The sequence below is a fragment of the Panthera pardus genome, unplaced genomic scaffold, assembly GCF_024362965.1.
Source record: "Panthera pardus isolate Hobbes unplaced genomic scaffold, ASM2436296v1 HiC_scaffold_17, whole genome shotgun sequence".
Classification (NCBI taxonomy): Eukaryota; Metazoa; Chordata; class Mammalia; order Carnivora; family Felidae; genus Panthera; species Panthera pardus.
The window spans coordinates 55,650,622-55,673,107 of NW_026526732.1; the positions used below are offsets into that span (position 1 = coordinate 55,650,622).

Genomic DNA, 22,486 nt, shown 5'->3' on the forward strand with positions numbered 1-22,486 from the left:
ATGTACTGTCAACATGACTTTTTGCAACGTCCATAGCTTGCCTCCCAGAGCTAAGGCTAATAGGCACGGGAGCCTGCCCCTCCCTGGCTGCTACATGCCATTGTGTTTAGAGATAGACAGGAAGTTGCTGCAGCTGAGGACTGCTCATTGCTTCCTGGGGTACTGCTTCCGTGTCCCTTAGTGGTATTTCCTTCTAAGTGTGAATGCATAACTACCTTTAGTTGGTCCCCACAGTGCAGTAGTTTGGATGTACTGCTCTGGCTATACCGCTGTAACCAGATTATACGAGCACTGTAACTGTCCATATCCACTCAGGACATTGTAGCCTGGGACTGCTGAACTTCCAACCACATGCGGGCTTCCTGGCCAGCAGGGGCCCATACTGTGGGAGGCAGGAAATACCAGGGAAACAGTGCCTATAGGAGCAGCCCTCAACCCATGACTGGCAGTACTAAAAGTTCTAATACAATACCCCTATTCCTCTCTCCAACGGATGGCATAGCTCTAACTTCTACAATGACATTCAGAATTTCCCATGGGACTCACCTCCATTTAACCACAGTGGAAACTGGCATGATAATTCCCCCTTTATAGGCTGGCTTATCTTTTCTTCTCACTTCCTCACTTCCTATGAGTATTTCCTAAATTCCGTCTGTACTTAAATCCTTGTCATAGATTCTGCTTCTGGGAGAACCCATCTAAGACACCATCTTGTAGGCTGTCATCATCCTCATTAAAACAATCTTTCACTGGGCATGTATTTCTTTTAAAGTAATCTCTGTGAGCAACATAGGGCTTGAACTCAAAACTTCAAGATCGAGAGTTACATACTCTACCAACTGAGCTAGCCAGGTGCCCCACACTGAATGTGGTTTTTAAAATTTAGGATTGGATGGTATGTAACTGTTGGACATAACATTTGTCTTTGCTAATGCCCTTCAACCTCCCCAGGAGCCAGTTAGAATCTCTAGACAAATAGAATATAAAATCTGGAAAGACATTGATAAATATCACTTCATCCTTTCACTGGTTCATTTTTCATATTTTAGGGAAATGATTCACTTCCAAAGAGGTGAAGTGATTTACCTAAGGTAACACAATCAGAAAGTGGCTGAACCAGGAGCAGAATTTAGATATTTTGGCCACAAGCTCAGGGCTGAAGAGACTATGCTTCAAGCCGGTAAAGAAACCAATATGCTCTTTTATTAAATCAAAGATATATCATGACTCTAGAAGCCAGACATCTTTCTCTAAATCTTTGCTTTCCCCTAAATTTTCCTCATTAGTAAGACCTTCTAAGCTGCAAAATAGTATGTGCACATATCTTAATTTAAATTTTATGATCCTATGCTGAATTAGTAAAACGATGATTGAACATAAAGACATAGATGTATATATCTTAAAAAAGTCCTCAAAACAGCATTTATATGTCTATGTCTTCACATTATATGTGTGAACTAACTTTTATAGTTTTCTCCTTTTCTCTTTTGCAATTGTCCAAGTGGTGCAAGGTTTCTACTGGGAGGGAAGTTTAAAAACCCTAACTTTGCCAACCTACTTCATGACTTTGATGGCTTTAACGTTTCACCAACAGACATTCCCAGTAAAAAGGGTGGAAACAACTACTTCACATTAGAACTAGTTCAGTTTCCAAATGCATTAGACATCACTATTTATTGTACTTACACCCTGACCAACTTTGCTGGAAAAGTTATAAACTCAAATTTGTGATTCGGTGGACTTTGACAAGAACAAATCTCGCCCCTCCTACTATAATTGAAGAATCTAAGCCCCAAGGAAGTCAAGTGATTTTACTGGGTTAACATTGCTAGTAAGTAGAGATCCAGTTCTTCAGATTTCTGGTTTACTTCTCTCCCCAAATTGTTATTATCAATCTTTTTTTTTTCTGAAGTCATCTACAAAAGTCCCAAAGGTTATGGGGCTATGATAGGAATAGCTATATCACCTACTCACACTCCCCTCTCTGTGCTAATAAACCACCAACAAGCCCTCTGACCCATCACCAAGCTTTGATGCCTCAGGGAACTTGGATTGTAGCTACTGTGGGTTCCTGCCCCAAGCCCAAGCCTTGGCTTTGGGGCACCAGAATCTCTTGATAATTTAATCAGAGACCTTTTCAAATCACAAGGGCCAAAAGGAAATTACCCTAGGGATATTTTTGAATTGTTCAATATTTAAATTTCTTAAATACATTGTGTTCAACGTTACTCAAATTTCCACTTAAGAAATAAAAGGGGGGGCGCCTGGGTGGCTCAGTCGGTTGGGCGTCCGACTTCGGCTCAGGTCACGATCTCGCGGTCCGTGAGTTCGAGCCCCGCCTCGGGCTCTGGGCTGATGGCTTAGAGCCTGGAGCCTGCTTCAGATGCTGTGACTCCCTCTCTCTCTGCCCCTCCCCCGTTCATGCTCTGTCTCTCTCTGTCTCAAAAATAAATAAAATGTTAAAAAAATTAAAAGAAATAAAAGGGAAGGTGCGTGCATGTTAGGACCTGAACATGAATAGCTCTGATGGAAAAAGTGTCTCGTGGGGTAACAATTGCTGGGGTTTTGCTCCACCAAAGTCGCACAAGTCAGGACAGTGTCTGTGGTTATCAAACTCCAAATATTGAAATGCCCTAGAGACAACTGTCTTTCAAAAGAACATAAAATAGGTAAGAGTCAAAGTTGAGAATTCAATAGTCGGCCATTTGTCACTAACAAAAATCCATTATTTTCTAGATACAGAATTTTCTTAGAAATGTATTAAAATTTTAATAGTCATAGTAATGTTGTGCAAATGGGGGAGAGGCAGAGAGAGAGAGAGAGAGAGAGAGAGAGAGAGAGAGAGAGAGAAGTCCAAGCAGACTCTGTGTGGTCAGTGCAGAACCTGACTCAGGACTTTATCCCAGAAACCACGAGCTCATGACCTGAGCTGAAATCAAGAGTTGGACGCTTAATTGACTAAGCCACCCAGGTGCCCCAGTAGTGTGATCTTTAGAATGTAAAGATCAGTATCTTACTCTACTAATCAAATAAATATTTTCAATTTCCTCTTCTACTTCAATGTCATTTTACTCCATTAACATATAATAGAGTGTTAAATTTAAAAAAGGGAAGAAGAATAAAGGACATTGCAATAAATCAGTAAAGCTACAAAAGATTTTTTTTTCAATTTCTGTCTATTCTGGTGGTATATTTGTGGGTGTTATAAAGGAAAGAGGATTGGCTAAAATTCAAGAGTCCTGGAATATAGTCCTGACTCTCATTAAACAACTTCATGTCTCAATTACTTAATCTGCAAAACAGAGACAATCAAACCCGACTACCTCCCTGAATTCTCTGGGAAGCCCATATGAGCTTCCTCTGTGCAATAAATTGCATCTGTAAGAGAAAGGCAACCTGGTGGCAGTGGCTGGGGAGGAAATATGGGCATGTCCATCCAGCTAAACAATTCCCAGAGACATAAAAGGTAGTAGAAGACTCAGGCAAGTGGGGAAGAAAGCAGAGAAAGAGGGGGCCATGCAGAGCAGCAGCAACAGGGTCCACAGAGCCCCCCTCTTTCAACCCATTGCTTTGTGCAGGGACATGATGGGAGGGCCCCAGACCAGCTGTCAACCAGAATTCCAGAGATAAGGAGGAATGCACAGAGAGGAGATGAAGGTGGAGAAAAGACTGGGAAAAGCAAATATTGCCAGGTATCCACTCACTTCTGAAAAGACCACAGGAAGAAAGAAAAGAATGTACAAGGCTTCCAGAAAAGTAGTGGTGAGAGCCAGAGATGAGTCAAGGGGTGATGGAGCTCCCTCGACCTCATGGCTTCACAGTTCTCACTGGTCACTCAGATTGTTTCAAAGGAGCCTCTCAACAGTTTGGTTAGAGGGAGGGGCAGGCAGGTTGGCAGCATCCCCATCTTGTTCATAAGTACCATGAGGCACAAAGAGCTTAGATAATTTGCCCCAAGTCACCTAATTTGTAACTGACAAATCCAGGATTAAAACCCAGGCCCTCTCATTTCTATTTACCAGTGGATTTTTGTTTTCATTTTTTTTTCTTTTCTGCTCTCAATGGTCATTGGCAAATGGTGAGAATGTTATATATTGAATTTTAAGTGAATTATCCTCATCTTATACTTGCAGTAGAATATACTCATAGTAATTCACATTTTTAAGAGCTTGAAATATAACCTATCAGATCAACAAGAACATTTCCTAAAATAGATAAAATTTATTTTAAAATGACACAAAACAAGGACTGGGCCTTTTGAGCAGCCCAGTGAGTCCTTGGATAAGCCTCAATATTCTATCAGTCAGGGATCCTGTCAGTGATGACCCAGTAAGTGTAAAAAACAGTATCATTCGATTTAAGTAATCTGTGAAATATTAACAACCAACCCCTGATTGCTTTGACCGCTTTGTCATTTATTCTGGAAAATTATAGACTTTGATATCTAGAATTGAAGCAAACGCAAATGAAGTTAACTGCTACATGCTTTTTACTCTTCATTTAAAGATTAAGAGAAAGTTATCATTCACATATGGAGGAGTGCCAAAAACATGGTAGTATCCATTCAGCTCACAAAATCCCGAGTGTGCATTCTATGAGGAAGAGGTTGTAAGCAAACGTATAGATAAAGAAGGAATATATAAGAAGGAATATATGTATATATGAATATGCAAACTGCCAAGAACAGAAGGAAAAACATTAGGGGTTAGCCACAATGAAAAGAAATGAAACAATCGAACCAAGAATATCTAAATGAAACAAAACTGGGAACATGTGGCAGCTGAGGTATCCTTATCTATGAAGCACAGGAGTCCAGCAAGGTGCGGGGAAGAGTTTATTGCTCCCTTCTTTCTGTTCCAACGGCAACTTGTTGATACCTCCATGAGAGTACTTTAATTCAACCTATGCCCATTCTTTGCTAAGACCAGCTCAGGCCTGACATAACTTAATGCCCCTGCCCAACTCTGAGTGGTCTTTTACCCTTCTGCAGTACAAAGACTCAAGCACAAAATGAAATAAAAAGAGCATACCACTTAGATTTAGATGATGTCTGTCAGCCAGAATCCCAGCAGGGAACAGATGGCACGTACAACAGAGATGATTGAGAAATGTTTAAAGAACTGACAGTTTACGAGATGTGGGCAGGTGAGGGGATATCAGTAGGAATAGTGGAGCAGCCAGGGCCCTCCACAGCAGGAAGCCTACCACCCCTGAATGAGGAGGCTAGGCGGGGAGAAGGTGCTGCAAACTAGTGAGATCGCAGCTGTAGAAGAGGTCCACCCATCAGAGGCTGTAGCCTTGAGTGTCAGACTGAAACCTCCACCATGCTCCACATAAACTCCTGCTCCTGTCCTCTCCTCTAGAGCCTCCCATTGCCTAAACCAAACTAGAAATCAGAGGGCAAGCGAGCTTCGCCCATGCAGTCTCTAAATACTGTTCTCGGGAGCACAGAGAAGGGTGAAGAGTGGACCTGGAAGGGCAGATAGAAAATATCCAGAGACTGAGGTTGCCCACAGTGCTGTTCACTGAAGTATTATTTATGATGGTGAAAAATTAGGAAGAACCCAAATGTCCATCAAGCAGGGCATGAGTAAAAAAAATATTTTACATATTTTAATGAGGTGAGAAAATGCTAATGATATAATACTAAATGAAAAATAAAGCAGGGGGTACCTGGGTGACTGAGTCAGTTGGGCGGCTGACTTTGGCCCAGGTCATTTTCCTATGCTTCGTGTGTTCGAGCCCCACATCGGGCTCTGTGCTGACAGCTCAGAGCCTGGAGCCTGCTTCAGATTCTATGTCTCCCTCTCTCTCTCTGTTCCTCTTGCACAGTCTCTCTCTGTCTCTCTCTCTGTCTCTCTCTCAAACATAAATAAACATTAAAAAAATCTAAAAAAGAAAAAGAAAGCAGATACAAAAGGCATCTAAATTGCTGCCTTTGTGATGTCATCTTTAGTGCTAACTTATATGAAAATACACACAGAAAAAGAACAGAATGTTAATAGTGTTATTCACAGATAGTGAGATTATGGATTATTACAACTATATGGTAAACTGCCGAAATAGCTAAGACAACGGTAAACTACATCTATCAATAAAATGAGAATCTCAATTATAAAAGAACAATCCCTCAGAATGTTCACTGGTCTGACCACCTCTATAAAAGTGGCATCAACCTGGGGCACTTGAGTGGCTCAGTTGGTTAAGCGTCCAACTCTTGATTTCAGCTCAGGTCATGGCCTCACAACTTCATGGGTTCAAGTCCCACATCTGGCTCTGTGCCGACTCTGCAGAGCCTGCTTGGGATCCCCCCCCACCTCCCCAGCTCATGCTCTTTCTGTCTCTCTCAAAATAAGTAAATAAACTTAAATAAAATAAATAAATTCTAAATCTTAAAACAAAATTTAAATACCTTGAAATAGCATTAATCTCCAGGCATATTCTGATTTTTTTTCCCTCTCTCTCTCATCCCTGCTTTGCTAATGTTATAAAAACATGCTTAATTTAACAAGTGGGTAATCTAGCACAGAATACATATTCGGATCTTCCTCACCTTATGATGGGGTCACATCTCAATAAGCCTATCTTAAGTTGAAAATATGTCAGAATTGCATTTTTGTTGTCATTGTTAGAGAGAGAGAGAGAGCATGTAGTGGGGGAGAGGGGAAGAGGGAGAAAGAGAGAATCTTAAGCACCCTTCATGCTCAGCAGGGAGTCCAACACGGGGCTCTCTCTCATGACCCTGGGATCATGACCTGAGCTGAAATCAAGAGTCTGACACTCAACAGACTGAGCCATTCAGGTGTCTCAGAAATGCATTTAATAAACCTAATCTACCAAACATCATAGCTTAGCCTAGCCTACCTTAAACATGCTCAGAACACTTACGTTAACTGACAGGCAAAATCATCTAATAACATAAAGCCTGTTTCATAATAAAGTATTGAATGTGTCATGTAATTTATAGAATACTGTACTGAGAGTGAAAACCAGAATGACTATGGGTGCAGAGTGGTTGTAGGCACATGGGCTGTTTACCCTTGTGATCACATGGCTGACCGGAGGCTGTAGCTGCCTGGGGTCACCAGAGAGTATCACACCCTGTACTGCTAGTCCAGAAAAGATCCAAATTCAAAATCTGATATACAGTTTCTACTAAATGCAGATCACTTTCACACCATCGTAAAACTGAGAAATCATAAGTCAGAAAAATCATAAACTGAACCATTCGTTGTAAACTGAGGACCACCTATATAAGTAAAATACTTCAGTGTTGGAATGCATGTGTGCATACAAATATAAATATAACCATCAATTTGGAGATTTTATATACCTTAACTGGATCGTGAGTATACACACATACCACAAATGTTAGCAGGTGTTCTTTGGAATTCCATGATCAGTGATGGGGTGGAGAGCTCTCAGGGATTATAAATTCTCCATCTCCTTGGAGGTTTAACCCACTGTATCTCTCAGCCTCTTTCTTGTACCTGTTTGAATATTTTCTTCCTTATTAATAACAGCAAGTGTGGAAACTTTTCTATTATTTTAATGATGAATATTTCAGCTTCACCAAAAGACAGGAAAGTGAAACTCATTTCCCAGAGATAGAGCCTGAACTGGTTTGCCAGCCCACGCACCACCAGCCTCCCACACAGCAGGTGTCCATGAGTGTTTTTTTAAATAAATGAGTTACACCGGTGCAGTTTATTGTAAATGTGGTGACACTCACATTTACTTACCTTCCTGAGTGTGACACAGTCACTAACAACCATTCATCAAGACTGCTTTTGAGAGAGGTAACATCTGCTCAGTTGGCTGAAGCACAAATGGAAGAAGCAAACCTGAGGCTTCAATTACATGCTCACTGAATAATTGTTTTTAATATTAGAGAAAGTCTACAACAAGCAGAACTGTGGTTTAAGATAAAGTGGCAAATTTTCAATTGTACTCTAGAAATTGAGCAGTACTAATGACTATAAGTAATTTATGCCAGAGCATGTTTTTAGTCTAGCATAATGGAAAAAGAAATGTACTCTCTTCTATGACCTACTGTGAATTAGTTCTGTGCATTTAATAAAACTCATAGAAATTAATGAGCTTTCTTAAATATAATTTTTTAAGTTTATTTGGAGGGGAGGGGCAAAGAGGAGGGAGAGAGAATCTCAAGCAGATTCTGTGCTATCAGTCCCCAACTCGGGGCTCAATCCCACAAATGGCGAGATCTTGACCTGAGCCAAAACCAAGAGTCGGACGCTTAACCAAGTGAGCCATCCAGGCACCCCTTAAATATAATTTTTTTTAATTCCTCAAATATATAAAAGTTAAAATAAAATTCTATTTTCAGAGAAATGGGCACTAAAGACAAACTTACTATTTCCTATAAAGATAATTTAAAGGATTTTCATAATCTTTTTACATCAAACTCTCTGGAGCTGTGTCTTTCAAGCCAACAGTATCTCCTATAAATTTGGAGTTTGGGTCACCAGCAATTTCTTTCCTCTTTTAGAGCTGTGATTAACTTTTATGAAGAGTGAAGCCTCAACATTTTCACCTTAGATTCTTTTACATACTCTGTGAATCATGCCAGCAACAGGCAGTAAGACTCCAGCTTTTAGAGTAGTTTGGAAATCAGGAGCAACAAGTTTAGTTAACACTTCAAGGACTGAGTCACTGATTTTTGGCAGAATTATCTCAAGTCAAGGGTTCCCAGGAAAACAAGAGTGCCCCACTGACTTCCCAACACATATGAACTCTTCATTCTTAGATATTCCCCTTCTCACAATGAGACATTTTAAGGAGCATGATTCTATTTTGGTTTTTGAAAGGATGATAGCTCTGAAAGCAAGTGGATAATTACATTTGTGTTGGATACTTCCATTCTGCAACTGACTACCTACCACACACAGATACACACATTCTATCAACTACTCATTCAAAGCTTTAGTTTTCTCATGGTTTGGTGAAAATATTATGAGCTTTGGAGTTAGAAAGACCTGGATTCAAATACTTCTCTATCACTTACTGACACTGTCAGATTCTATTTTCTCGACTGTAAATATGGGGGGTAAAATGACTTACTTAGCAGAGCTTTTATGAAGGTTAAATGAGATACACTGAATATGAAAGCAACTGTCACATAATAGGTACTCAATTCATTAGTTCCTTTGTCTTAGTTATTCTTGAAAAAGGTTTTCTCGTGTTTACTTAACCCACAGGAGAGGTTAGAAATTAGGTGACTAAAAAGAATTCCCCTCGCCCATATCCCCATGCCACACCCATTTTCCTCAGAAAACATACCCCCTTTTCACCCCCACACAAAAAAATGAAACACGCCCAAACCCAACTGGCTGTTACTTTTGTTGTCTGTTGATCAATTATTGAGTGACATTAAGATAAAAATTGGTGTTCCTCCTTGTTTAACATCTGCTGGCTGTGTACATTTATGGATATGTAAACAGGGTATAATTACACACTGAGGAAAGCAACCTTGTGAGCAAGGAAGTTGATGCATAAATTCCTGAGGGGCTTCTCTGTAGGAAGAAACTGCTTGATGATGAAGGACCCAAAGCCTCAATGCATCTTCAGCAGTTATCACCTAGATCTAGGGCTGGTTGTCCCCTTATGGGTATAAAAAAAGCTTTTAATAGAAGTGAAATAACAAGTAAGGGTACAATTCACTGCCAGCAATGTACTGGCTACTAAGATTTCTGGGTCAAAGTTCTTAAAACTTCTTATAGGATGATATTAGGACAATCACAAAATCAAATTGGTAAAAGTCAAAACTTGAGCAAGTGCCAGAAATTCAGTCATACTTTATTTTTATCTTGAAAAAAATCCAAAATCTAGTTTTAGGCTAGCTTGTTTAAACATGTTTACTGACACATACAGGAATACAAATGCTGTTGTTTCAATCTAAAGTATGCTCCAGTGAAGGACTCAGGACCAATGAGTGAATCTCTTTCAGACAAAATTGTTTTGGGTAGTTAGTACTAGGAGAGACTAGTTCTGCAATCCCACCTAGGAACAACTACATTTTCTTGTTGTGCAGACAACAACAACCTCTTAGTTCCTGGGAGCTAAACAGTGGGGAAGAAAGCCAACATTTGCAAGGCTGTAGAGCCAAGAAAGGCTGGCAATGCCTGGGGAGCCTCCACTGCACAGGCTTGAAAAGGACCAGTTCTTAGGTTTGCACATGGCATTCAAGATAAAGGAGGCACTGTATTTCAACACAAATGTCAACAGTTTGTTTCAACTGTTATGTCTTTTTCAAATAGCAGATGCAAATACAATCAAACTATGCTTTCATAAGATATTTATAAATCTACCGGTATTATCAAAACATTTAAATGACAAATGATGAATAAAGTATATTACATGTCATAGTACCAGCATTACTTCAAGCCCCATTAAGGGAGTCCTTGCTTGGGTATAATACGAATAGACCCTATAATTTCAAATTGACATTTTGTTGTTATAAAATATGGCTGTGCAAGTTAAAAATATTTTTGTGAGAACAGGAATTCAGTTCTTTTTAGTGGGGTGTTTTGGTAGTCGGTGAAATACTAATTCTAGCAGAAACTCTGAAAGTAATTGATATGTCAATAACCACACTATAGTGTATATACACCAGCTGAATAACTCGTAACTCAATCTTGCAATCCATCTCATGGTTGTTGGCTTATGAAACAAGGGGAAGATTTCCAGGGGAATAGTCATCACGAAGTTAGATGAATCAGCTGGGCTCCTATCAAAGGTGGTTACAGGCCAGGAACAGGGAGGCACAGTCTACAATCCAAGAGAACCAAAAACAACAGCTGCCCAGAAATCAGAAAATCTGTTTCAGGCCCACCCCCTTCACCAGCATTGCATGTTTTGAACTTCAGTCTCCTCATGTTTAAAATGTGGGCATGGGCCTACTGCACAGAGCCATTATGAGCTTCAGGTGGGATAAAATACCCCTAATGGTTTATAACCCTTCAAGTGTAGAGCCAAGATAAGGTAAAACTTGAATTTGTTGTCAGGGACCCCTCAGTGATAAATCAGGAAGTAAAACCAAAGGATTCAAGCAGCAGGACTTCTGGAGACCTGAAAGTTAGAAGTGCTCCTTGCAGCTCAGCTTGAGGAATTCTGATATACCCCCTTGGCCTGGGCAGCAACTGTAAATTTTGAGGGTCGCCTGCCTTGCCTTGTACTGCTTGTGCCAAGACTTTGGGAGATGAAGGAGGGTATACAAACTAGGCCTACATCTTGGTTATGTTGTTTCCTGACAAAGGCTGGGCAGAAGCCCCAAACGCAGGATCTAGACACATTACTTTTGTATTACATACACTTTAAAATTTCTGCTTTAAAATTGTTTTTTTTCTGGGGCACCTGGGTGGCTCAGTCAGTTAAGCATCCAACTCTTGGTTTTGGCTCAGGTCATGATCTCACAGTTCATGAGTTCAAGCCCTGCATCAGGCTCAGTGCTGACAGTGCAGAGTCTGCTTGTGATTCTCTCTCTCCCTCTCTCTCTCTGCCCCTGCCCTGCTCGTGCTATCTTTGTCTCTCTCAAAATAAATAAATAAGCTTAAAAATTGTTTTTTCTTCCAAGATTTTAATGTACTTATATTTCTATGAATTTACATATTTCTCTCTCTACTACTTAACATAAAAATTATCTAGTACCAAAATTAACTTGATTTCCAATATATATTATGATTTCTTCTTGTGAAACCAAAGGCCTAAATATACTCATTGTGGGAATATAAAGGAGGCAGCATCAACCACAGTGATTTCAATTTGCAGTGATTAACCTCAGGACTCAAGACCACCAGGTGAAGAATCCCAGCCCCAGATCTTATGAGCTCTGTGATGCTGACTAAATTACCATACCCTTGTGTGCCTCATTTTTCCTCAAAATGGGGACAGTAATAGTACCTACCTCCCAGGGGTGTTATTAATTAATTGCAGTGAGTTCATATTTGTAAAGCGCTTAGAACAGGGTCTAATATATACCATGTATGTTAAATAAACTGCATCTTTTAGCCAAATCTTGATGGAAGACAATGTTTTCACAGACATGGTCTGAAGTTGTTATTATAAACCAAATGCTCCCTCTCATTTCTTATTTTATTTGGCATATGTTATTTTGTCTCTTGACTCCAGTCACAAGATTAAAGAACATCCAACTAGAGAATCCAAAGAACTATCAGGAGCTTATGCCACTCATTCACTAATTTGAAAAAGATGAGAAGGTGTATTATGTATGGTGTCTTTATATAACTATTGGCCAAATCTCTTGTACAAGCTGTTGATACTAACTTCAGAATGCCATAACCCTAATTTCTAATAAATGAGATTCAGTTAGGGTTGCTGGTTTGAAATGGCACACAACAATACTAAATACAGCCAACACCCACTTTCTTCACCACAGAATATTTTGCCAAGCTTAACAGCAACTTACTTCTACTTGTTTAGTTGCCATCTATGGGAAGGCAAAAAACAAAAGGCACTTGTTAATTCTGTGTTTCATTTTTCTGAGTTAGCTACAGGTTCAGCCTGTACTCGTCTTGTCTATAACTTGTTGGTGAGAGGAGCTGGGGACACCACAATGGACTTTGGATTCTCTGAGTCACTTGTACATCCTTGGGGTCTCCTGGCACTTTGTCAAAATGTTCCCTTGTTATGAAGCATCTCTGGTATTGCTTCATTTCCACTGAACAGGCCCATCCAGGAGATGTGCAGTGCCATAAAGACAGCACTAAGCAAGTACTCATTCTCTAGAATAAGACTTTCATAAATCTGAATCCTTGGAGGTATTATGATGAGGCATTTGAGTCAGCCCAATGCAGCTGTATTCTAAGGGAGCTACAAATGGCTTTTCTTACCACCCCCCACACGTGTCAGACATTCATATACACTTTATCTTGAAAACTTACTTTGGGATAAGATATTGAATTCACATTTCAATTCCATCTTCGGAAAAAGCTGAGAATTCATTTTTCTGAAGTGAATATGTGGAAAGACAGCTGTTGGATGTGCCAGGCAATTTAGTATGAAAATAAAGATAGTGTGTGTGTGTGTGTGTGTGTGTGTGTGTGTGTGTGTGTGTGTTTTAAGGAAGAACACCTGCTTTGAGAAAATAGGCAATGCTGGACTCTCCTTGAAAGAGACTCCAGAATCTCTTGACAAAGATTGAGTAGACACCAGGTTAGCTCTTTGGATCTGTAAGTCTATCTAAAGAATGTTAAGAACCACTTATTTTCAGTCTATAATTTAAAAAAATTTTTTTTCAACGTTTTTTATTTATTTTTGGGACAGAGAGAGACAGAGCATGAACGGGGGAGGGGCAGAGAGAGAGGGAGACACAGAATCGGAAACAGGCTCCAGGCTCCGAGCCATCAGCCCAGAGCCTGACGCGGGGCTCGAACTCACGGACCGCGAGATCGTGACCTGGCTGAAGTCGGACGCTTAACCGACTGTGCCACCCAGGCGCCCCCAGTCTATAATTTTAGAATGTCAACATCATGTTTACTTATAATTTCAGCCAAGGTTTCAAATGAGTATGTCACATTTCAAGCCCAATCTTTCTTCCTAGATGTCAAAATATGACAGAAGAGCTGAATAATACAGTCTCAGGCTCTAGATATTTTAAGGAACTGGAGAAAATTATTTAAGCATAATCCGGAATACATGATTCTCTTTGTCTTAAATGCTACTATGAAGATAAAAGTTTCCATGAGCACTGGGTATAGTTTAAGATGATTATAACCTCAAGAAGATTTGGAGCCTCTGATGATCTTCATATCAGAGGGAAAAAATTGTCATTAATTATTCAATATGAGTAAAACATCTTCATCAGAGAAAAAAATTTCTGCTTCTTCAAATTTCTGGTCCTTCTTCTGACCTCAGGACATTTGATTAAATCTTATTTTAAAACTTATTTTTGACAGAGAGAGAAAGCTGGGAAGGGGCAGAGAGAGAGGGGGAGAGAATCCTAAGCAGGCTCTGTGCTGTCAGCAAAGAGCCCAACATGGGGCTCAATCTCAAAACTATGAGATCATGACCTGAGCTGAAATCGAGTTGGACACTCAACCAACTGAGCCACCCACTTGCCCCTAAATCTTCCATTTCTGCCCTTCATGCATCACCATATGCTACTTTATTCATTTTCATCTGTATGCTCCATTCTCCACTAGTGTGCAAGTTTCTTAGGAACTATGACCACTTCTGATTTCATTGTTCTGTTTCGCAGTACCTGATATAGAATAAGTGCTCTGTAAGTGTTTGTTGGTCATAAGAAACTTCTCTAGAATTTGATTGGTAAACATTTCAATAAGAAGATACAAAAAGGGGCACCTGGGTGGCTCAGTTGGTTAAGCGGTAGACTCTTGATCGAGGCTCAGGCCATGGTCTCACGGTTCATGGGATTGAGCCCATGTCAGGCTCTGTGCTGACAGCATGGAGCCTGCTGGGGATTCTCTCTCTACCTCTCTCTCTGCCCCTTCCCAGCATGTGCACACACACTCTTGCACTCTTTCTCTAAATAAATAAAAATTTTAAAACTTATCATTTGATTAAAAAAAAAAAAAAGAAGATGCAGAAGGGAATTTGTGCCATAGAATAATCTGTCATTAATCCTAGAAAAATGATTTCATGAACAGAATCTGTAAATCTTTTGTACAGTAAGTACAACATGAAATGGAGATTAAGCATTATTTGATAAAAATTTCAAGGTAAACAGAAATACATGCAATTCAAGATTCAAATTGTCTTACCAGAAATCATTGTTTTAAATAAATAGATCAATTTTTTCTTCATGGACATCCCTGAAACACACTGACCCCTTAGGTGAACTCAACTTTAAGACAGACATGTGTTTTTCATATTCATAGTAAGATGGGCATTTTGAATGAATATTTGGAGTTAGAAAACGAATTTCAATATCTAGTATGTTTGCTGCATTGCTTTAATCATGGACGAATAGTAAAGCAGTGATTTACTGTCTTGTCCTTCCAAATAAGATTTATAACTAAAAGCTAAAAAAGAAAAAGGAAGTGAACCCAAGCCCAGCAGTTCTAAAGGTCTCCAAGAGCATGTACATCACTTACATATGGACTAAGAAGATCATGACTGAAAGTATAGAAATGGATAAAGTACTACAACAACAAAGAGAAGGGGGAAAGAGTTAGTCTATACTGAACTCTGATGCCAAAATCACTTCAGGAGAAACTCCTCTAACTTCAAGTATAAAGTTTACCTTTTCCTTCCTCACTCAGAGGTATTAAGACTTTTAAGTCACCGAATGCATAAAGGGCCACTCTTTTATAGACTAACAGGCACATCCAGATATCCAAAGGCACTTCAGGGCTTGACAGACCTAGTTACAACTCCTGGGCCTCTTAAGTTGCTTGACTCTACTTACAGTGTGAAAACAGATCTGTTAATGCTGCCTCCATTGCTCTGAAGACAAGAATCACAGCCGTCACGGCCCCTGTCGCTCTAGCTTCTACCACCTTTCATTTGTCCAGCACCTGCCTTGGGCTAGGCCCTGTGCCCTGTTTTACATGTATGATATCTAATCCTCTGAAAGCCCCATAAGGGAAGTGCTGGCATCTCCATTTCACAGGTGAGGAAGCTGAGGCTTCAGGAAACTTGGATCCAAATGGCAGAGGCAGACTTGAAACAGAGTCTGTCCAACACCACAGTCTCTGCCTTTTCCACTGCAGAGCTACTATTTTTAAGATATATATTTAAAAAAAAATTACTTTTATTTTTTAGAGAGAGTGGGGCAGGGGAAAGGAGCAGAGGGAGAGAAAATCTCAAGCAGGCTCCATGCTGAGTGTGGAGCCCTACACAGGGCTCGATCCCACAATCCTGGCATCATGACCTGAGCCGAAATCAACAGTGGGATACTCAATCGACTGAGCCACCCAGGCGCCCCTCAGAGCTACTATTTATTGGGCATCTGTTCTCTTCCAGGCGCCATTCCAGTTGCTGAAAATATATTAAGTCTCAAAAACAATGCTCAGAGGCAGGTTGCAGATCATGACACTGAAGTTAGACCAGGGAAGTAACTTCCCAAGAAGCTCACAGCTAGTAAATGACGGAGCTCAAATTTAAATCCCCGGCTCATCAGTGGTGAAATAAAACCTATAATTTCAAATTCTTGCCTTTGGCATAAGCTAAATAAGAAAAGTAACCCAGTATTAACCGGTTTAGATATAACATTGGATAAAACCGAACAAAACTAGCCATGTCCTTTATGTTAGAAAATAATTAAACCTGTTTAGAGTCCTAAACACCAACCCAGCCATAAAAGACTGAAAACTGGAATCCACTTTAAGTCATGAAGACTAACACTCTACAGTTCCAGAGTGCTTTCAAATAATGTTTTAAATAATTGTTGCTTTTCTGAAGGAATCAAACATTACTTTATCCTCACAACATTCTAGTGATATATCAGGAAATAAGTTGTTTTCTCTCCAGAGAAGGGAAAGGTCCGTTGAAGTACAGAAAAATGGGACTGTGTACTATCCAGAAACTTGAGCCCGCAAACCCTGACTTGGAGGTAGGTCTGTGCCCACCCAGTGAGGATGCTCTGCCCTCAGGCACTGGCTGCATTTTTCCTCCAAAGGAAATGAGGTCTGCAGATTTTCAGAGGATTACGAGGCTCCCCACCACTTGAGTTTGGCTCTTTGGCAGACAGCATTAATGCTTGCTTCTAGGTTTGGGGTTCAATTTAGTTTAAGGGTAATCATTTTCACTTCACTGCATTGACCTTTAGCTAAGAGCTAAATAAAGGAAATTATAGAAGGAAGCACCATTTCCATCATATAGCAGAAAATAAACACATAAAATTACTACAGACAAGGAAGTATAGGCAAGATAGTAGTTAGAAAAAAGAGAAACAACCTTCCATTTACTGAGTGCTGAAGATGTGCCACTCACTGTTCTGAGCACTTGACATGTATCAACTTGTTCATTTTTATAACAACTCTCATTATGCCCCTTTTATGGATGACAAAACCAAGGCACAACTTGCCCAGGATGACATGGCTGTTACACTAAGTAGATGAACAGGGATTTAAACTCAGGTAGAGAATCCACACGCTGAACAAACTGTTTAAAAAATGGAGTATAATTCCAAGCTTGATAAACACGTGCCACTAATGGCTGCTAAGGTAAGTCCTGCCACAGGTCGCCATACCCTATCCATATCCTGTCCACTGGACCTTTTAAGGCAAGACAATAATGGACTAGACAGGGGATGGGCTGCCCAGGAGCAGGAGAGCAACAGCTCTATTTCTATGAAAAAGAACATATTAACAGGGGCGCCTGGGTGGCTCAGTCCGTTAAGCGGCCGACTTCGGCTCAGGTCATGATCTCACGGTCCGTGAGTTCGAGCCCGGCATTGGGCTCTGTGCTGACAGCTCGGAGCCTGAAGCCTGTTTCAGATTCTGTGTCTTCCTCTCTCTGACCCTCCCCCGTTCATGCTCTGTCTCTCTCTGTCTCAAAAATAAATAAACGTTAAAAAAAAAAGAACATATTAACATGTTTTACCAAAAACGAGCTGAAAAAAAAGGGTGAATTTTAGGAAAAGAGGCAGCAATGTTCAAATTATTTGACATGAAAGAAAATGACCATCATTGGTTTTTAGAACATCTACACTAAAAGCTGAAAATATTGGCAGAATACAGAAATCTGACCACAATAGACTTTAAACCTTCTTTGGAGTGGTAAGCTCTTCCAGGAAGGGAAGCATTTTTTTCCCCCACCGAATCTTATTTTTTTCTATTTCTTCCACTAAGATCTTGGCATTTATAATGATGATGATGATGACGATGATGATTTTACATTTACTGAGTTTCTACTTTGTATCCAGAAGTGTGATAAGAGTTTCACATTTAAAACATAAACTCATCTGGGGGCGCCTGGGTGGCTCAGTCGGTTAAGCGTCCGACTTCAGCTCAGGTCACGATCTCGCGGTCCGCGGGTTCGAGCCCCGCGTCGGGCTCTGGGCTGATGGCTCAGAGCCTGGAGCCTGCTTCCGGTTCTGTGTCTCCCTCTCTCTCTGCCCCTCCCCCGTTCATGCTCTGTCTCTCTCTGTCTCAAAAATAAATAAACGTTAAAAAAAATTTAAAAAAAATAAATAAATAAATAAAACATAAACTCATCTGATACAACAGCTCTCCATAATCACTATTACTATTTTTCCATTTTCTGAATGAAGAAACTGAGACTCAGAAAGGTGAAGCAACTTGCACAAAGTCACACAGCCAGGATACAAATTCATTCTTGTTTGCTCTAAAAGCCCATAATAGTAATCATACATGTCCAGCAAAAACACGCGGCCACCTGACTGTCCCATCCCCATATAGAGACAAAGGCCACAGTGAGCGCTGCACGATTCGCTGAGTTCTACCACCTCAAGTCCTGGACAGAAGTAAATGGATGTGGTCCAGACCCCTCAAGAGAGCCACGCTGGCCAAGACTGACCAGAAACCTAAGTGTGCCTTAGACTAGAAACAGGTACACTCTCTCAGAAGTAAATACAATATTTATGGAGATGATCTAACTAGGAAAACATCCCAAAGACAGACCAGTATGTTTAGTTTGGGGAACATTTGTTAGTACAAAGTTCATCACAGCTCTGAGGGAAAGAATAAAGTGCTTCAAGACTGAATGAAAATACAAGCTACTTGAGAAGAGAAGCAAAAGCTCCTATTTTAAGTTTTAGTCTAAAATGGATTTGCATTTGAAAATATTGTCTATGGCTGTGTATGATTCCATTTTGATAGACAGGAAATGATGGGAGCATGTCAGAGGGAAAAAACCATCAAGGAAATGTTTGAAGTATCTATGGAGGTAATTGGAAAAACACTTCAATGATGGGTACATCGTTATTAAGTAACATTTTTTCTAAAGAAATTTCAATTCGTAAGTGAGCACAGGAAGTCTTTGAATAAAGAAAAATATGTCCTATGACAACGAATTGTCACCATGGATGACAAAAATATGAGCAAAAATAAAATGCCTTCTCTCTCAGCACTCCTCTCCCATCCCCTCCCTCACACATACTCAGAACATCCTGAACCACTTGGACTTCTCAGCAAGTGCCATGGTCTTCCCAGTGTTGGTGATGCTTATAGTGCATCCTCAGCCTGGAAGTCGTGGCTCCTCCCCTTTTCTGTCTGATTAAACTATTCAGCCTTCCTCCTCCAGGAAGCCTTCCTGGGTCCCCTCTTCTGTGCTAACATCTATCATAGGATTCATCCCACTGTTTACTTGTCGTCTCCACAAGAGACTAAGAATCCTTTGATTACAGAGATCACTCTCATTGCTTTTTATATCCCAGCACTTAGTTAAGGCGCCCAACACAGTTTTACTAAGCCAATAAAAATACATTGCAAAGTTAAGACTCTTTTAGAAATGAAAGGAAAATATATCTAAAATGCGAATTTTGCACTATTTTATTCTGGCCCTCATAGTTCCTAAGGGTGTACTTAAAAAATACGCACAGCAGGATTTACTGGATATTGCCAACTGTCCTTCATTAAAACTATTTTATACCCCCAAACCACAGAAACATATTGGTACTTCAAACAGATTATTGTTCAACGAATGTATCAATTCAAATAGTGTAACAGTAATCATACAAAGTGTTGATAAATATTTAAAGAGCATAGTGGCAGTTATATTTTAAATAACTAGGTGCTGCCTAGTGCTGCCTAGTTCTGACACTGATTCCAATGGGGACAAGCCATTCACCTTTTGGTTTCAGGTTCTCCACTCATAAAAATGGGGATAATATCACTGCCACTTCCTCCTCCTTTCGGATCCTATGAGGCCAATGGACGTCTGTAAGAGTGGAGATCTTCACTATTAATAAAGGCACCATTATCAAGGTTCCTATTCACTCAGGTGGCAATAATCCTTCACTACCGCACCCCTTCTTAGCAGGTTAATAAAGTCTTTTCTTGCATAAAGTCTTTGCCAGTCAAAACAAAAGGTACATGGGTGGGCACAAGTTCCTCTCGCTGGTGCTTGGTCTGAGCCGGAAGCCTCGAGGAACCGGAGGCCACGAGGACCCCGCAGAGGCCGCGTCTGTGCCCCTCTGGACCCCGTTACACCCCTGCCGGGTGAAACGGACTCTGGGCCTTTCCCCCGCTCCGGGTGGGGAAGAGCGCGGCTGCCGGTGGAGACGACTCGTGTCATGGGTCATCATAGCCCGGAGTAGCTTGGGGGAAAGGTCGTGCGACTCTAGGGCGCGGGAGAGGAGCTTACCTGGCTTCGCAGAGAGGCGCCGGGGGCGGGTGTGGAACGAACACCCCACAGTCCGACGGCGGAGGCTGCTGCTTCTTCTTGGAGCGCCAGATATGGAAAGGGGTGTGCTTCTTGGGGGTCCTGGACGGACCGGACTCCGCGTGGTCGCCCTGAGGTGGCGGCGACAGTGGCATCTTCTTGTCCGCCTCCTCCGCCGCCCGGCCCTTGTGGAAGAACATACCTGGGCGCCAGCTCTCCCGCCTTTCTCAGCGCGCCGTCGGACCCCGCCCCCTCGTCGCCGGTGCGGGGGACGGCAGAGGGTTAGAGGACGAGGACCGAGCAGCGCGCGAGCAGCCCGGCAACCCGAGCCCTTCGGGCTCAGGCGACTGCTCGGCCGCGGCACAGCGCCCCCACGCGGCGAGGGCGGCACCCGGCGCGAACCCAGGTGCGGCGCGCGCGGTAGGAGCCACAGGTGGAGTCGACACGCCCCCGGTTCCCACCCTGGGGACGCCCGGCAGCCGTGGAGCAGCGACACCTGCTGGACTCCTGGGAACTACCTCTCCTGACACGGCATCGCCGGCTCTGGGCTGGGAGCCAGAGCTGGGTCGGATTTCGACGGCGCCCCTGGTACATGGGCCATCCGTCGCCTGCGGAATTGTTGGCCACTTGCGGCCTGTGTCAGGCTGGCGGGATGAGTGGCTTACCCAGGAGCCCCGCCTGAAGAAGGATGGGAGAGGCGCATCCCGTGGCCGGGCCACCCGGCAATTAGGACTGTTCCACTCTGACCTTTGGGTGGCTTGGGCAATGTCACATGTTGGCTGGCTTCCGTTCTTTTTTTGTAAACACGCGTGCCAACTCCTCTCCTCTCCCTTCAAGAGTCTAAGTAATTAATTTGTATTTGCATCTCATAAATCGCAAAAGGATAAAAAACAGAAGGGAATTGGGTATATTCCCCAGTTCCCAAAGGGCTCCCTCACGGTGAATTAAATGCCAGTCCCATGAGGTTGTCATTATCTGCTTTACTGTTAATGGCTTTTCTTTTCTTAACCTCACAATTGTGATTAAATAGCAAAGAACTGATATTTAAGCAAAGGAAGCGCATGAGCAATTATTAGGGGGCATTATTAGAGTATAAAGAGCTCAAGAACCAAGCATTGCTGCTTAAAAATTAAATACAGTTCCAGTCAGTCCCTCTTATACTTCAATACCTTCTTTTCTCTTTACGGACCCAACTCATTCACTCACTCCTTCACTCATTCATTCACTCATTCATTCAAGGAACATTTATTTTTATTTAGGTTTTAAATACATTCTTATCCAGAAACAACCTACATACAGTAAAGCAAATGCACAGATCATAAGTATATAGCTCAAATGTTTACATATTATGTGGTTGGGGTGTAAAATGGTTTTAGTGAAGGACAGTTAACCTTGTCTCAGAAAATCCTTCTGTGTGTGGCTTTTAAATATGCCATTATAAAAATATAGAGTATTTCCAAAACTTCAGAAGTCTCTTCTGTCACCTTCTAGTGCCTTAGTGTCTGTCTTACTTCTGCAAAAGATAACCATCATTCTAAGCTTCATCACCAGAGGTTAATTTTGCCTCTTCTGGAAGTTCATGTAAGTGGCATCACAATATGTACTTTTCTTGTGTCCAATTTCTTTTGCTCAGTATTAGTCTATTAGAATCATCCATATTGTTGCACGTAGTTTTTCATTTTGAATAAGAAATATTGTGCACTCTTCTGTGATATGAATAGACCACAATTAATGTATCCAATCTGTGGTTGGGCATTTAGGTTTTTTGGGACTATTATGAATAAAGCTGATATAACATAAGCACTTTTGGGGGGGATATATACCTAAGAGTTCAATCTCTGTGTTACAGGGTATACAAATGTGAACATGTGTAAATTTTTTTGCTAATGCTCAACATTACTAAAGTTTGCCAAGTAATTTTCCAAAAAGGTTGTCAGTTTATATTCCTTTCAGCAATGTTTGAAATTTACAGTTTTTCCACATTTTCATTAACACCTAATATTATCAATCCTTTTTATTTTGGCCATTCTGATGAGGGCGTAGTGGTTTCTCATTGCAATTTAAATTTATGTTTCCTCAAAAAACATTTATTGAGTTTATTTCATGCTGATTAAATGCCCAGCCCTGACTTGGCATGAGGTGAGTGAGACTGACAGGTACACAGATGACATACATCAAAAGGAAAGAGAATTAGCAGAGG

At 41.2% G+C, this 22,486-nt stretch overlaps 1 protein-coding gene across 1 annotated transcript in view; it reads right to left on the reverse strand.

Annotated features, from left to right (window-relative positions):
- Positions 1-20,497, reverse strand: part of CRYBG1 (crystallin beta-gamma domain containing 1) — a 190,580-nt gene extending 170,083 nt beyond the window's left edge. Inside the window, exon 1 of the mRNA XM_019442999.2 lies at positions 20,269-20,497. Within this exon, the coding sequence (XP_019298544.2) occupies positions 20,269-20,486 (218 nt within the window). The 5' untranslated portion in view covers positions 20,487-20,497. The remainder of the gene's footprint in view (positions 1-20,268) is intronic.
- Between the last annotated feature and the right edge of the window lie 1,989 nt (positions 20,498-22,486).